The 16490-nt window shown below is 45.5% G+C and overlaps 1 protein-coding gene across 1 annotated transcript in view; it reads right to left on the bottom strand.

Annotated features, from left to right (window-relative positions):
- The window catches only part of LOC146805375 (interleukin-18 receptor accessory protein-like), a 227737-nt gene that overhangs the window by 119838 nt on the left and 91409 nt on the right, over window positions 1-16490 (bottom strand). Inside the window, exon 5 of the mRNA XM_085620500.1 lies at window positions 7961-8029. Within this exon, the coding sequence (XP_085476626.1) occupies window positions 7961-8029 (69 nt within the window). The remainder of the gene's footprint in view (window positions 1-7960; window positions 8030-16490) is intronic.

Raw genomic sequence — 16490 nt, 5'->3', positions numbered from 1 at the left:
CGGCTTTGGGCAAATTATACTGTTGTTGTAAGTACGTGAATGTTGCGAATTGTTCTTCCTGATAAAGATCCCCTAACCGGGATATGTTAGAACTTTGCCAGCGCTGCACAATAAAATCTGTGAATATTGTTGGCAACATCGGATTATCAAATAGTGGTGTGTAGTAGCTAAAATTGCTATTCAAACAAAATCTTATCTTAAATTGCTTCCATATCTGGAAAGCCGTTAGCATGACTTTAAATCTTGTTTTTTTGTAATAGCTTGGTTTGGTAAAGCGTACTAGACATTGTCGTGCTTGAGTACCAAGGATCATTACATAAATTGATGGATATGTGGGCTCATCTATAGTTATCCCTTGAAAGATTAGAACACTCATGAGCCTAAGCGACACCGCCAGATAGTATAGACAGAAATTCGGCATTCCCTAACCTCCTCTAAGCATAGGTAGGGTACACCAGTTGAGAGACCTCCTAGCTCTTTTGTATCCCCATAAGAATCTTGAGATTATTCTATCTAGTTTTATAAAAAAGCTAGAGGGGATCAATAAAGGTATAGTCCGAAAAAAATAAAGAAATTTAGGAAAAAAAAGCATCTTGACAGCATTAGTACGGCCATAAAGAGAGAGATGTAAATTGTTTAACCTTTCAAGAGACCTATTAGTGGAAGCAAGTAATGGATCAAGATTAAGCCCTAGAATATCTTCTACCTTAGCGGACAGTTTCACACCTAGGTAAAGAGCCGTAGTTGATAGTGTCAAACCGGCTGGTGAACCGGCAGCAGAGTGGATTATCTGTGTTTTTGCAATGTTTAATTTGTAACCGGAGTATAGGCCAAATTCACGAGCTAGTTCTATGATCTTAGGAAATGCCAAACTGATATCCGATGTGACGATCACAACATCATCAGCGTAGGCTAAGATTGTATATCCTATTTGATGGATTATAACCGGGGGGATGCTATCCTCATTTGTGAGTTTTTGCAGGTATGGTTCTATGTAAAGCGCAAATAACAAGGGGGAACAGGGGCACCCTTGCCTGGTCCCCCTTGTTATTGAGAGTGTGGTAGAAGTATCGGTAGCTATTCGGATTACGGCTTTGGGTTCGTTATATAAAGCATTCAATTCCACGGGGAGGCACTTCCAAGCCAGAACACGCCAAAGGAACCCCCAGTCGACCCTATCAAACGCCTTCTCGGCGTCCAGTAGGGCCACTCCGACTGGGGATCCCAAGGCCTGCGCCCAATCGAAGAGGGCAATAATTCTTCTTATGTGATCCGTTGTGTCTCTCTTTTTTATAAAGCCGTGTTGAAATTTAGCTACTAAATTAGGCATCAGATCGTTTAGCCTATTTGCTAAAATTTTAGAAAAGATCTTGCTGTCCGAAGTTATTAAAGAAATTGGTCTATATGACCCAAGATCCATAGAATCTTTTCCTTTTTTTTAAATACAACTATAGTTGCTAATGACCATCAGGTAGGAGACCGGCCATGAAATGCTTCTTGAAAACTTTTTAGCAACTCTGGTTTCAGAACATTACGGAACATACGGTAAAATTCCAAGGGGATATTGTCCGGACCCATTGCTTTACCAGGAGCTAGTCCAAGAATAGCCCCTTCTATCTCTTCCCAAGTGATTGGGGCAGATAGCACTGCTCTTTGATCTTCAGTAAGAGAAGAGGAACAATCTAAGTTTGAAAAATAACTGGACGCATCGCTCCTTACACTAGTACCATCATTCGATTTATTATACAGAGATTGATAAAAATCCCGGAATGCCTTCAATATACCAGACCTAGACTCTTGACCTACACCATCTTGATCAGTAATTTTAATTATTTCAGTGATAGCTGCTTTCTGCCTCAATCTTTGCGCTAGTATTCAGCCCGTCTGCTCACTTAATTCATAGCATTCTTTTTTAAATAATTTGTACTTCACTGCTACCTGCTCAGCCAGGAGTGAATAGACGGCTGACCGCTCAGAGGACAGAGCTTTTTGAGCTTCCTGTACACCAGAACCGAATCTGATACAAGAGGCTAGCTTTAATTCCGCCTGAATTACTTTGTCCAAGGCGGCCTTAAATTCAGCTTGTTTTTTTTAAAAAAGGTATTTCGAATAGCTCAGGGTCTTACCTCTTATAATCGATTTAAAAGTGTCCCAAACTGTCTGGATCGAAGCCGTATTATTATTGTTCAGAAAGAATTCCTTTATAGTCATATCCATATGAGCTAGATAGTCCTGATCTAACAGTAGATTTCTTTGAAATGACCATCGCCTTTTTTGAAAATAATCCTGAGGAGAAAGTAATAATTCTAGTACAATAGGGTTATGATCGGAGACGATTTGTCGTAGAACATCTATACTTATATTTTCAGTAAACTTTGCAGAAATAAAAAAATATTCTAAACGAAAACATTTTGGTGTGGAGCTGAAAAATAAGTAAAGCCTGGCTCCGTGGGTCTTAGCTTGTTCCACGCATCTATCAGTCCGTTCCCTAAGATTAGTTCCCTGAGGGCTCTAAAGGTTTGGATCTTACGACCTTTGTAATTCCAAGTATTCCTGATATTACAATTAGCATCAATGTTGAGATTAAAATCTCCACACAGAATTAAAGGTTGATTCCAATCAGCTAACTCAGAATTAATTAGATTAAATACTTCCTTGTCGTCTAGGTTTGGACCATATATAGAGCCAACAGTAAATTTAGTCCCTTCAATAACAATTTCCGCTAGTCCCCATCTCCCCCATTTATCGCCTAAAGTTCTAACACATTTCCCAATGCTTTGTTTTATGAGAACAGCAGCTCCTCTTGTGACACCCGTTTGTTTGGAACAGATTAGAAGCTCAAGACCCACATTTTTCAACAAACTCCTCTTAGACCATGGAATATGTGTCTCTTGTAGGCACAGAATATCAAATTGCAAAGATTGAATCAAATGCCGCCTAATCCCTAACTTTTTTAAATCATTCGGGCCATTGATATTTAACGAACAGATTTTAATTTTTCTCCCCATTTTAGAATTTTGAAAAACACGATGAACAACAAACTTTTTAATTGATTCTAAATACTCTTATGGCTTATAAAAGTCCAACTAATCTGTTTTATAATGCCCGGGTTAACTGTTGTTGCTGCATTACACCCCACCCCCCACCACCACCACCTCCAACCCCTGGTCCGAGACCAGCCACCCACTCCCCTCCCCCACACATGAGGCTCAGGAACTCTCAGTTCCTGTAAAGTATGGAGTGCCGCGTCCCTCCAGCTCCGCACACCCCAAGAGGAAAAAAGGAGAAGCAGACAAAAAATTAGAATCCAATATAACCCTAGTGACTTAAGAATTGAGTTTGGTATAGTGATATTACAAGCTAAATAAGAACATAATATCCCGCCTAATAACAATCTAAATTTTATAATGTATGTAGAAACTCCTTAGCCTTAATCTCTGATAAGAAGAATTTTGTTTGCCCTTTCCACAAGATTTTTAGTTTGGCTGGGTTCTGGCGGTAAACGGTGGCCCCTTTTTTCTGGAAATCAGGTATTAATTGTCTAAGATGCCAGCGCTGGGCCACCGTTGCCTGACAAAAGTCCGGCCGCACAAAAAATGTGCATACTTTTGCAATTGCTCTTTTCTCAGGTCTGGCTAAGGCTGAAATTTCCTCTCTAGTGAGGAAGTTGTTAAAGCTGACAAGGATTGCCCGGGGATAATCTGTCTCATCCTGACGAGGTTTCTTAATAGAAAAGGGGAAAAGCCTCATTTAAAAGTCCAATAACAAATTGTCTAACATCAGTCCGTTCCTTCTTTTCAGGTATTCCAAGAAATCGTAAGTTATTTCTGCGGGCCTGATTTTCTAGGCCCGTTAACTTGTAGGAAAGGTCATCACTATGGGCTTTAACATTCTCGAGTTTTTGCTTCTGGGACATAGACTCTTCCTCCAGAGCCAAAAATGCGTGCCTCAGCTTCAGTTACTCTATCAGCAGTCTCAGCAGAAATTTTAATTGCTCGACGAATAGCATTTTTCATTTTGGTACAGGTGGCTTGAGTACGAAGATTTTCAGATTTACTTTCTGCCCGATGCGCCATCATGGTGTTATAGATGATAGTTAAAGTAATTTCAGTGGGGGTTTCAACAAGATTATTTCCACCTTCAGAATTAGCAGAAGTCTCTGCAATTGCAGTCCCAGTTTCTGCCACTAGATTGTTTTCTAAAGGAATATCAGGCCTGGTTACATAATCTGGCGCAGTATTCTCGGAGCCTTCTACAATAGGTTTGGTGAGGGTACGGTTATGAGACCCCCCTCTTTTTACGTCTCTTAACTGTAGCAACACTTACATACAGGAGTAAGAGGAACTTCCTCACCTCCTTTTAAATACTTGCCCAAGCTGTTGTTCAGAGTCATTCTGCAAACTGCATTGAAAAGCCCAGGTCAGTTCTAGATCAAACATGATAAGAAGATACCTAGAATGAAAGGGAAGTGGAACAGGACATAAAAGAGTATATAGGCTCAGATAAACAGGACTATCTTGTTGAAGCCCTTATTGATTACAAAATCCTCTCCATGTACACACTATGAGCTTGATTACGATGTTGGTTGCAGTTGCCTCCGACTGACACCGTCGCGGTCTAGGGACTGACCGACCTCTGATCTGCAGTCCTGACACCGCAATTACAATGCGGCCGCACATGGTGCGGTCCGGCCATAAACAGGCAGTAGCACAAGCTCCCATAGAGAAATGGGAGAATCTGTTCATCCCTAGGTGCCCCCGTGGCCCCCAACCGGAGGCCACAGGGAGAAGGGGGCCCTGCTAGGGGCCCCCAAACTCACTTTAAGACAGGCTTTCCATGTCAGAAAGCCCAGCATGGAAAGCCTTTTAGAAACCAAGCATCCTAATCCCGATGTATGTAAAAGCCGTTGTATGGGATTATGTTGCTGTCTCCAACTCGCCGAAAGGCTCCTGGAGCCCATTGGAATCAAGCCGGAATTACCGGCTGGTTTCACTTTTGACCACCTAGATTGCAATTAGGTGGTCAGAAGTGAAACCGGCGATGTGATCAGAAAGTCTCCAACCTGATGTCAGGGGCTTTCCGACTCACATCGTAATAGGGCCCTAATATAACCAAACCAATTGTGATAGTATCTTCTGAAGGCTACAGGATAGCCTGGATGTGATTCAATGTGCTAAGACAATTTTGATGTGCAGGCTTTGGTCAATAAGAAAAGATCCCAATGCAACACCAAGGAGCCGCGATAGGATCGTTGGTAGCAGGGAGTACCTCTACATTTAGTGCTAGTCAGCACAACGTCCTCGCAGGCTCATGATGCCTTTGACTTCATATTAGCAAATTGACACTGAAGCCCTTACCTTGTTTCAAGCCATTTCTACAATAATAGGCACATTTGGCTATTTTCCACGCATAATATCATTTATGTTAAGACAACATAAGTCTGTCACATGTGAGTAAGTTAGGGATCTGTGCACCCGTCCTGAATAAGAAGCTTTATGCTTCGAAACATGTCGACACACACTCAGGAAGTTATGTACATTAAATACACATAAAACCTCCATCACACCTTTTTAACAATACCAGCACGGAGGCATATTAAAAAAATTTTAGTCCTCACCTGCCAGGTATTTTTTAAACACTCACTAATCCATTCACATCTGACCCTAGCACTCACCAACCTCACACACCACACATAGTGATTACATCAGTGCTCCCGCGTATTCATTGGTTAGTAGCACGCCACTCTCCTCACCTTTGCTCCTTTATTTTGTGAAATGCTTTTCCACTTTGGATGAATATTTAACATGCCCTGCTCTTAGATTAAGTGAGCCAACATTTGCCTGGTTGGCATATTGAAGCTTATAGCTTCCTATCAGCAGTACTGCTTTCTGCAGGAAGTGATTGATTTCCAATCGATGTTCAATTACACATTTTTAGAGCTGTTTGAATAGAGGCAGCGAGAGAAAAGTGTAACTGAGTACTGCACCGCATTTCAGCGATGTGTGGTGAAGGCTGCTGGTTGGTCATGCCTGGTCCGGTCATTCATTGCTCAGAGGGTGATGGAGTGAAGTATTTCAATTAAGTCATTGCATATACTGTCCTTCCGCAGTGGGTGAGACTGTGATGGAGGAATCTGCCAGGTTAGATCTTATTGTCTGGTGAACTCAATGTCTGCGTTAAGATGAACAAGATTTAGGTTAAAGTCCCCAGTAAATGATGAATGCTGTTTCAGCGTGTGCTAAAATATTTCCTGTAAGTATTTGCAGAGATAGTGTACTTTCTTTCTAAGAGATTTTTGACCTACCTTCAAGTACATGCAGAGCAGTAGAAGGTTTTCAAATGGCTTATTAGAATTAAAAGTATTCCAAGAAGCCACGTTTTCCTATTATTTAATGTTTCCATTTTAAAATTCATAGTAGTTCTACACAACTTTGGGAGCCTTCTGGCTGGCCTCCCTTTTGCAGCCACTGTTGTGCTTGAACAATTGACAATGTCTGTAATTACCCAGTCAAATGCGGGAGTTGGTTTCTTAGAATCAAAAAACGAATGACCACTGGACTGTGGAGTTGTCTTCCAAGGTGTAGGACGTGGGGCAGGTCATTATTTTTTTTACGCCCGTGACCACCAGGTATTTCCTGCCAGTGGCAGTCAGAAAAAGGCATAAGACTGTCAATTCTAAATAGGGCAGACAGACTGATGTACTTCCTCCGACAGCCCCTACTCCATCTAATGCTGGATCAGAATAGAGCAAGAGGGCTGAGAGTTTGGTATACTGAGAGTTTGGTATAGCGGGTATTCCATCACATGTGAGCACTCCACCAGTACCCTGTCAACCAAACTAACAACTCCACAAGCTTCATTTAGATTTGAGCAATCTGTCAGGTTTCTACTGGCAATGTTTTCTGAATGTCGCCATGAGACATTGCAGTCACCCAGGAAACTTACATCTTCAGAGGAGTCACTGTGAAGATGGCCCCTCTAAAAGTGTAGATCTATGTCAGGTAGGCAGAGATCTCCAAACATGGTGGGCAGAGTATTAACTACACCAAACTGGTGAAAATTGGGTTTCCTGTCAAACACTAAAAGAGGCCTTAAGTCTATTAAGCTCTCATCCATTTTAGGATACTTACCTTGCCCCAGGGCATAGCCACCCTCCTATTCAGCATTAGCAGAGCAATGTCTTTGAACCTCCATACCATTTTAGTCAGATCTCCCCTAAAAACAAAAGGGCCACAAGTGGACTAGATTTATAATTGATGTTTTACAGCTAGTGTCTATAGGTAATAATTCTGTGCACTCCAAGTGTCCAAACCCTGTCCATTAGCCCTTCACTGATTCATAGTAACATGGTCGATACATAAAAAAAGAAGATATTCTTCTCGTCCATGGAGCAACCTAAAAAGTTATTACTGCTCGTAAACACAGAGCGCTTCAATGGAGAAACCTTCTGCTTGCCCTGCTTTCCTGGGGCATCTCATCTATATCTTTTCCATATATCTCTGTATGCCCGGATCATCTACTATACTTCACGTCAAACTATTGTCGCACATTTGCAGTGAGTACTCACTACTCTCTCAGTTGCTGTGCTTGCTATAGTGTAAATTATACAAACTCTCAACATATCATATTTTCAGGTCTGCATGCAGGCCCCTCAAAACTTTTTCAGTGCTTCTTCTGGAATGCTGCAATGTGAATGAGCTAAAAATGTCCATACTTGCAAATAATGTCCTTCATAGGCAATTCCGGCTCATATGGCCAGTATATTGATTCTTGGTGAGGAATGAAGAGTATTAAAAATCTCCATAGTCCCACTTTTAGTTTTGTTGACTGCACATAAAAATTTAAGTAATTTCAGTCACTAAATCACACTATGATGAAAGTGGTATACAGATTATCATACTGCGTTTTCAATATTATGTTGCCACTTCAATGTTATTAGCAGGAAATAACATTATCTTACCAAGTTCCACTTCCTGGTTTTGCCCATCAGTAGGATCCAAAATGATTGGTTTATGAACAGTGTCTTTTTCTAGAATAAAGAACAGAGAATAAATGGATATCAAAGCAAACATAAATATATGTTTTTTCTCTAAATAGTCAATATAAGGGAAATCCTTACAAATACACCCAAATAACTTTCAAGACTATTTTACCAGATGCTTGCTGTATCTGGTAGCATGTCAGCTTGTGTGGCTTTCTATCATCTACCAATTACATAGGTCCATATGTCTTAGGGCCAGTCTAAACAGCGAAGCCTACAAACGGCCTACTTGTACATGTTGGTATGGATGCATTGTTAGGATATACTCTGGTTGAAGGGAACTCATGGCTATCCCATATAAAGTCTTAATACCTCTCTAAATGAGTGGTCTGAGTTATTAGGATAAAGCTACATTTTTTTTATTTTATTTCACTTTACATATACATAAGGCAAATATATTATTTCATGTGTAATGAAACTGAAATTACACCTTTCAGCACTTTCAATCATTCTCCCACTCCCTAGTCCCACTTACTGGTAATATACTTGGTTACTGTTAGACTTGGCATCCTTGGTGTGGTTTCCCCCTAACCTTTTGCCTTCAGTCCTCCTGTTTTTGCTGACTCCGTTTTTGCTGGCCTTAGGACTCTGCACGGTTTACCACTGTTAAGCAGTACTAAAGTGCCTGTGTTCTCTGCTGAACACATGGTAACATTGGGTTATTTCCAATTGGTATATTTAATTTACTTATTAGTCCCTAGTAAAGGGCACTACATGTGCCCAGGGCCTGTAAATTAAATACTACTAATGGAACTGCAGCAGTGATTGTGCCACCCAATTACATAGCCCTTTAAACATGTCTCAGGCAGCCAATAACACAGCCTGTGAGTTTAGTCTTGTCATGTCAACCTGACAAAATAAACCTTTTGCGAGACCCAAACCTTCCTTTTTAATACATACAAGTCATCCCTAAGGTAGGCCCTAGGCAGGACCAAGGGCAGAGTGTAGTGTATTCAAAAACTTGGACATGTACTTTTAAGGTTTACAGGTTCTGGCAGTGAAAAAATCTCAAATTCACTTTCCACTGCTGCAAGGTCTATCTCTTCCATAGGATAATATTGGAGCTACCTTATTACATTTCATAAATGTCATTTTCAAATAGGGAAATATAACTGGTTCAGGTTTGGTGTGTCTGGAATCCTAATTTAAAATTTGAATTTATTGTGATCTTGGATTTTAAATTACAAATCTGAAAATGGCATTTTTAGAAAGTTGGCATTTTCTTGCCTTAGCCTTCTGGTGCCTGAAGCCTGTCTGCGGTCACATGACTGGGTATAGTAGGCAGTTGGGCTTTGTGTATTCCTCCTAGATGTTGGACTGAAAATATGTCTAGCTGACTCCTTCTAGCATTGTGCAAGTTAAGTTAGCATTTGCGGCACCATTGTGTATTTAGCTGCCATTTTGTGCCATGATCTAAATGAAGCGTCTGTCTCATACTGTCTGCCTCAGCAGAAAACAGCCTCGATTGTTTCTTTTTTATTGTTCAAGGTTGAGCTTCGTGGCACTAATGAATAGCTCGTTTTGTGTTTGCATGCCTTTCCTCGTACATAGCTCTGCTCCCACTCTCAGAGAGCTGGCAAGGGCTGAGTAACCCTGAAGCTCAGATAGTGTGTACCCAGTCTCAGGATGGTAGCTCATCCTTCTTTACCTCCCTTGTTCTTCTGTGCTTAGGCTGGAAAATTCCAGTCTGGGTGTGTCTTAGAGGTGTTGAAAATGTATATCTAACTTTACCTTGTGGACGGGGGTTAGTCCCTCGGCAGCTATCTATTGAAGCTGGTCAGACCGGACTCCACTCGAGTGCAATACTAATAAATAACTTTGGTTTGTATTCTCTACTGTCTGACCAACTCTTTATTTGAATGGAAGGCTGAGAGGTGGTCATGAGTGACTCAGGTGGCCCTAATTGGGTCACTTCCTTCAGTTAGTGCCCAAACAGGGACCCCATCGGGTGAGTGACCCATCTTTGCCTGTGGACGCGTGACAAGGACGGAGCCACGTCGGGTCAGATGGGCAGATCGGGGATCCCTGCACGATAGAGTCTTGAACTCACAGCTGCCCCGTCTGTCTGACCAGGCAGTGCCTCAGCCAGCGGTCATCCCGGCTGTGGTCCTGAACGGTGAAACCGTTGATTCTGACCATTTGGTCCGAAGAGTCGGCAGTGGAAAATAACTTTGTTTGACCTTAGTGCACCAGGTGAGTTTCTTTTGGCAGAATGGGTCTGGTTGGACTAGTTGGTCTGTTAAGAATATAATTGTTTTCGTAGAAATTATCTTGATCTTTCTAATAACGATGCTTGGAATAGCGTGGTCCCTTAAAGAGAAATATCCTGTGCACTCTTTGATTGGTACAACGTCCATTCCCCCTGAGCACATGTTTGGTACTTTAGCCCCTCACAAGAGTGAGCACACAAAAATATATGTAGATAATGTCTTTCTGCAGATGCTCCACCAGGAGCACCACACCTCAAATGCTACTAATTGCTAGATTTGCAGCCTGCTCCCTACTGTGACACATGGAAATGATGTATCGCTGTCCTTGCCGTTTTCACTTCTGGGAAGCTGCGAGGCCTGGTTCCAACTGTTCACCATGATGTATATCCATTTCCATGCTGAAGCCATGAATATGACTTATGCTGATTATGATACTGTGTTAGAATATATACGAGTTCACCAAGGGTTTACTCCAGGAGATCGAGGGGCCCCATGTACATTGTCTCCAATAGCCTGCATTAATATATATATATGAGAACGAAAAAAAATTAACATGGCTTCAAAATAAAACTTTGGATTTCCAGGGATTTAACGTCACTGAATGTTTAAGGTCTTTTCAGATGCGCAATATTACTCAAGATGAAGCAATGCCAGTGCCGATAGTTAACGCCACAGCTAGTTTTTGTGCTCAAGGTTCTGGAAATGTTCAAGTGGGACAGAGTAATTGCAACTATACCTATGTGTTGTGCACAACAAGTAGCCCACCTTTGCTTCCACCCCATAATGTTTATTTTGTTTGTGGGTCCTAGGCTTATGTGTGACTTACTAGAGGGTGGTCTGGCATATGTTATGTCTCTTGCCTCCTTCCCCCGGTATATATAGCTCCATCCAACTATCATAGGGATCACCAGTTGCAGCGTAGGGGTGTCCACCTATCCCATATTAGAAGGGTCATCAATAGAGAAGAAATTGATCAGACAGATACTACCCTACAGTAGTTCACTGATGCCATGAAGGGTATAGTTCCTTTTTGGGGCCCCATGTCCAATAGCCTTAATATCTGTCGCCTCACTAGGGTGGTGGAAGGAGTCATTAATACCACAGCTGGGATTTTAACAAATATTACAGCTGAGCTTCAGGCTATGAGGCTTGTTGCTCTTCAGAACAGGATGGTGCTAGACGTCATCCTTGGTGATCAGGGTGGGACCTGTCACGTTATTGGTAGCAGCTGCTGTGTATACGTACCGAATCATGCACCAAATGTATACGCTGCGATACAGAAGTTGCACAGGCTTGCATTCAACATTCACCAAGAGAATGGTACTTATACCCTTTCTGGATGGTTGTGGGGTTTTGTAGCATCCTGGGGTTGGAAGATCCTTATCTTTCTAGTAATAGTAGCCAGAGCTATTTTCACTTGTTGCTTATGCATTCATTCCCTTCCAGCTTGTTGTTCTTTCTGTATTGGAAAGTTAACACCTACACCAAAGGCCCCTGTGCATGATGTTAAGTCCTCCACTATGATGATGCAAGCTGTCCACAACTTAATGGCCATCAACAAAGGCATTTTTGAGTACTGATAAATGTTTGAATACAAAGAGCACTAGTAGTCTTTTAGCGATATCACTTAATACTATCCTGTGCATTAGATAAAATTGTTAGCAAATGCTAAAAGGAGGGTCTGTTGGACTGAAAATGTGTCTATCTGACTCCTACCAGCATTGTGCGAGTTAAGTTAGCATTTGCTGCACCATTTTGTATTCGGTCGCCATTTTGTGCTATGATTGAAATGAAGCTTCTGTCTCATACTGTCTGCCTCAGCAGAAAATAGCCTTGATTGTTTCTTTTTTAATGTTCAAGATTGAGCTTTGTTGCACTAATGAATAGCTTGTTATATGTTTGCATGCCTTTCCTTGTATGTAGCCCTGCTCACACTCACATAGAGACGGGCACGACTGAGTAACCTTGAAGCTAAGATAGTGTGTACTCGGTCTCAGGATGGTAGCTCATCCTTCTGTTCTTCCTTTGTTCATCTGTGCCCATGCTGGAAAATTTCAGTCTGGGTGTGTCTTAGATGTGTTGAAAATGTATATCTAGGAGGAGGAGCCTAGCGCTTGACCAAGATGGCCGCGTGAGCTCAGAGCTCCCGAGACCCTCGCGCCCTCCGTCGACTATCCTGTCTCTAATCCTGTCGGTATGCATGGCATCGTGTAGATGATTGGTCAGGGAGGCGACTGATGCTACCCGCGGTCGGATCGCCCACCGGGAACCGGACTTACGCCTGGCGGAAGATTGCGGCCTATCTCCCGGGGAAGCCAGGGGCTAGAGTTGGCTGGATGCCCGACTCCTAGTTGAACAACAACGGCCAGGCGAGGTGTGAACTGTCGGACGGAGGTCCCCGCTCTTTCACTTTCGATTTCGCTCCCTTTGTCAGCCCTGCCACTGGAGAGCTCTGGGAGGCTTTATTACCCCAGGGACGCTCTGCAGGCTACTCTGGCGGCCCACGGCAGAACTGATCACTCCTTATTCCTCTCCTTGAGAGGGACCTGTCTTAACTGAACCGACCTGCTTGGAGTCAACCATGTCGGGCAAAGCAGAAGGGGATCGGCTGAAGCCTAAGTCTACCAGGCGGGGAACTTATACCCAAGTCAACAGCATGGACCGATATGCTCTGCAGAAGGGATCACCGAGTGGATCGAGCCAGGCGCCGGATGCCCAGAAGGAGGACTCGCCTGTGGCCCCGGAGCTCTCCCTACAGGATGTCATGGGCGCGCTCAAAGGGATTGGGAGACAGTTTGAGGCCCTGGCGCATAAGGTGGATGCCATTTTGGTGGATGTCAACCTGATCCGTGCGGACTTGGGCAAAACGAATGAACGGGTTAAGAACTTGGACCTCAAGACCACGGGCCTCACTGATGATGTTACGGAACTGCAGACCGAGGTTCGTAAGCTGAGGACCGAGAGTGATCTCGTCGCCCGCCGGCTGGAGGACTTTGAGAGCCGGGCCAGGCGCAACAATGTGCGCGTCATCGGGGTCGCGGAGTCCTCGGATGAGGCTTCGGTTGACCTGCTTGTTGAGGACTTGGTCCTTAATCATCTGAAGCCTAAGGGCCTTGGGAAGTTCTTTGCGGTGGAAAGGGCCCATAGAGTGCCGGGCGGGAGGCCCAAGGCGGGTGCCCCGCCGAGGCCGATCGTCGCCCGGCTCTTTCATTTTCGAGATCGGGACGCTATTCTGCAAGCATCGAGGGTGACGGGCCCGGTCCCCTTCCAGAACGCGTCGGTGAATTTCTATCCGGACTTCACCCAGCAGGTGCAGAGGCAGAGACAGGGCTTCCTGGGGGTGAAGCGGAGGCTCCGGGAAAGAGACCTGAAGTATGCCATGCTCTTCCCTGCCAGACTGCGGGTGGTGCACGACGATCGGACATTCTTTTTTGATTCTCCTGTTATGGCCGACGAATGGCTGAACGCTTTGCCCCGGCGACGGACGGGGGACGACACAGCCGAGGATGGAGACAGTGGCCGGGATGGACAGGGCTGACATCTCGGAGCCGGTCTGACTTGACTTGACTATACTTGAAGACTTGCATAGAGTGCAGTAACTATGGAGGGTTGCGGGAGGACGAGGGGTGCTCTTTTCCTCCCTTAGGGTACTTTTTGTAGACTTTTGGTTTTGTAGGGCGACAGGCACACTGCAAGTTGGGGGGGCTTTGTAAGCTGCAGCAGGGGTGCAGGGTGGGGGGAGTTTCAGGGATTTTGGGTTTGTTGTTGGGGGTTTATTTCTGCAAGGCATGATGCTTATTTCCAGGGCTGTTCCATGGTGGCTCCTCGGGTGTGGGGTGGGCCTCTTTCCGTTTGAGGATGGGGGTAGGGGCTTAAGTGTTATAAGCTGGAATGTTAATGGTTTGGGGGATCGCATTAAGCGGGGGATTGTTTTGCAACTCTTGAAACGATCAATGCCGGATGTTGCCCTGCTGCAGGAGACGCATCTTATAGGTAATACCTGCTATGCCCTGAATAGGAAGGGGTATAAATTCATTGCACATTCAGGATTCTCATCTGGGTCCAGGGGTGTGGGCATCCTAGTTAGAGCTTCGTTGCCATTTGAGGTGGACTCCACCATTGTTGATGATAGGGGGAGGTTTGTGGCGGTGGCGGGGCGGTGGGAAGGACGGACTTTGGTTTTAGTTTCTGTTTATGTCCCGCCGGCCCTGCAGGCCTCCACGTTTGCAGATCTGGGTAGGGCCCTGCTGGATCTCCCGGGGGGAATGCTTGTGGTGGGAGGGGATTTCAACTCTGTTGGCTCCGGCCTGCTGGATAGATACCCGCCCAGAGACACAGGGGGGGCTCAGAAATGGCTTCCAGACTTCCTAGACACGCTTGGCCTGATAGACTGCTGGCGGCTCCGGCACCCCACACAGAGCCAATACACGTTCCACTCCGGGGCACATGGTAGCCTTTCCAGGATTGATTACCTGCTCACTCTGGCCGCGCATGCCTCGTTGGTGTCCGAGGCGAGGCACATGGCGCGCGGTATATCTGACCACTCGCCAGTGTGGATCCGGCTGGATCTAGGTCGGGAGGGAGGAGGAAGGGTGGCCCCTATTAACCCTTGGTATTTCCGAGACCCCAAGATGCGCAGCGCCCTGGTAAAGAAGGTAGATAATTTTTTCAAGGACAATCAGGGAACCGTGGACTCGGCAGTGTCGCTGTGGGAAGCTTTTAAGACCGTGCTTCGGGGGGAAGCCCTCTCCCTAGTAGTGGCTGCCAAGAGGCGTAGAGATGGTGAGATTCTGCAGGTGGAGGAGGAGATCGCGGCTCTGGAGGGAGCGATGGAGGGGGAGGTTACAGAGTCCTCACTGCATGAGCTTTGTTTGAAGCAAACTGAGTATAAAGACCTGGTGACGAACGCCGCTCAGACCCTCAGTAGGGAACAGCAGGGCCGACTGTATGATGTTGGTGATAAGGCAGGGAAACTCCTGGCGTGGCTGGACAAAAAAGAACGGGTCAATAGAGTGGTGCCAGAGTTGACGGGAGAGAGGGGAGAGGCGATTGTGGAACCTGAGGGGATTGTAAAGTGTTTCTCGGACTATTTCTGTAGGGTTTATGCCTCGGCGTCGGATAGGCCGCCCGAGGACTCGTGTGACCTCCTCCGTGATATCGAGTTGCCCTGCCTCTCTGCTATAGATAGGGACGATTTAGATGGTGACATAACGGTCGACGAGGTGGCGGGGGCTATCCGCGCGTTAAACTCGGGTAAGGCCTCGGGACCGAACGGCTTGCCGATCGACCTGTACAAGCTGTTCCCGGATAGGGTCGCCCCTTACCTGCGCGCCATGTTCTTGGAGGCGCGGGGGGGTGGGACCCTCCCGTTGGATCAGCGACTGGCGTCGATTGTGGTCATACACAAAGAGGGTAAACCCCGCGATAAGTGCGCCTCATATCGGCCTATTTCACTTATTAAGGCGGAGCCGAAAATTCTGGCTAAACTCCTGGCGACCCGTTTGATTAGGGTACTTGGCGACTTGGTCCACCCGGATCAATCCGGCTTCATCCCGCACCGAAACACAGCGTTGAATCTTAGGCGTCTTCATGGCGTAATCGCCAGGGCGGGCACGCTGCGTGAACCGGCTATTGTGGCGTCTCTTGATGCCACGATGGCCTTTGACACGGTGGAGTGGGCATACTTGTGGGCCGTGCTGGCCAAGTTCGGCTTTGGCCGCAGTTTTGTGAGCTGGGTGAGGTTGCTGTACGAGGGGCCGCTAGCTAGTGTTGTGGTGAATGGTCGGGCGTCGACTCCGTTTCAGCTTGGGAGGGGTACTCGGCAGGGTTGCCCCCTGTCGCCTCTGTTGTTCGCCCTCGCCCTTGAGCCGCTGGCTGCGTGGATACGTTGGCACCCGGATATACGGGGCCTTCGGTGGTCGCCTGAACACGAGGACCGTATTTCGCTCTATGCCGATGATATCCTGTTGTATCTTGCCTCACCTAAGAAGTCACTTATAGTGGTCTGTGACGTACTCACATCTTTTGGTAGGAACTCGGGTCTCGTCATCAATTGGAGCAAATCGTACTTGTATGTTCTTAGTGGCGAGGTTCCACCGATCCCTAGAACATGTTCGATACAGGTCGCCCAGCAGGGTTTCGTGTATTTGGGGATCTTTATCTCCAGGGAATCTGCTGTGCGCTATGAGAAGAATCTGCTCCCCCCCCTGGCACGCCTGAGGCGCGATGTTGAAGGTTGG

This window comes from Triturus cristatus, chromosome 8 (assembly GCF_964204655.1).
Source record: "Triturus cristatus chromosome 8, aTriCri1.1, whole genome shotgun sequence".
Lineage (NCBI taxonomy): Eukaryota > Metazoa > Chordata > Amphibia > Caudata > Salamandridae > Triturus > Triturus cristatus.
Note: the sequence above shows the minus strand (reverse complement) of the source record. Positions and strands in the feature narration are given on the sequence as shown.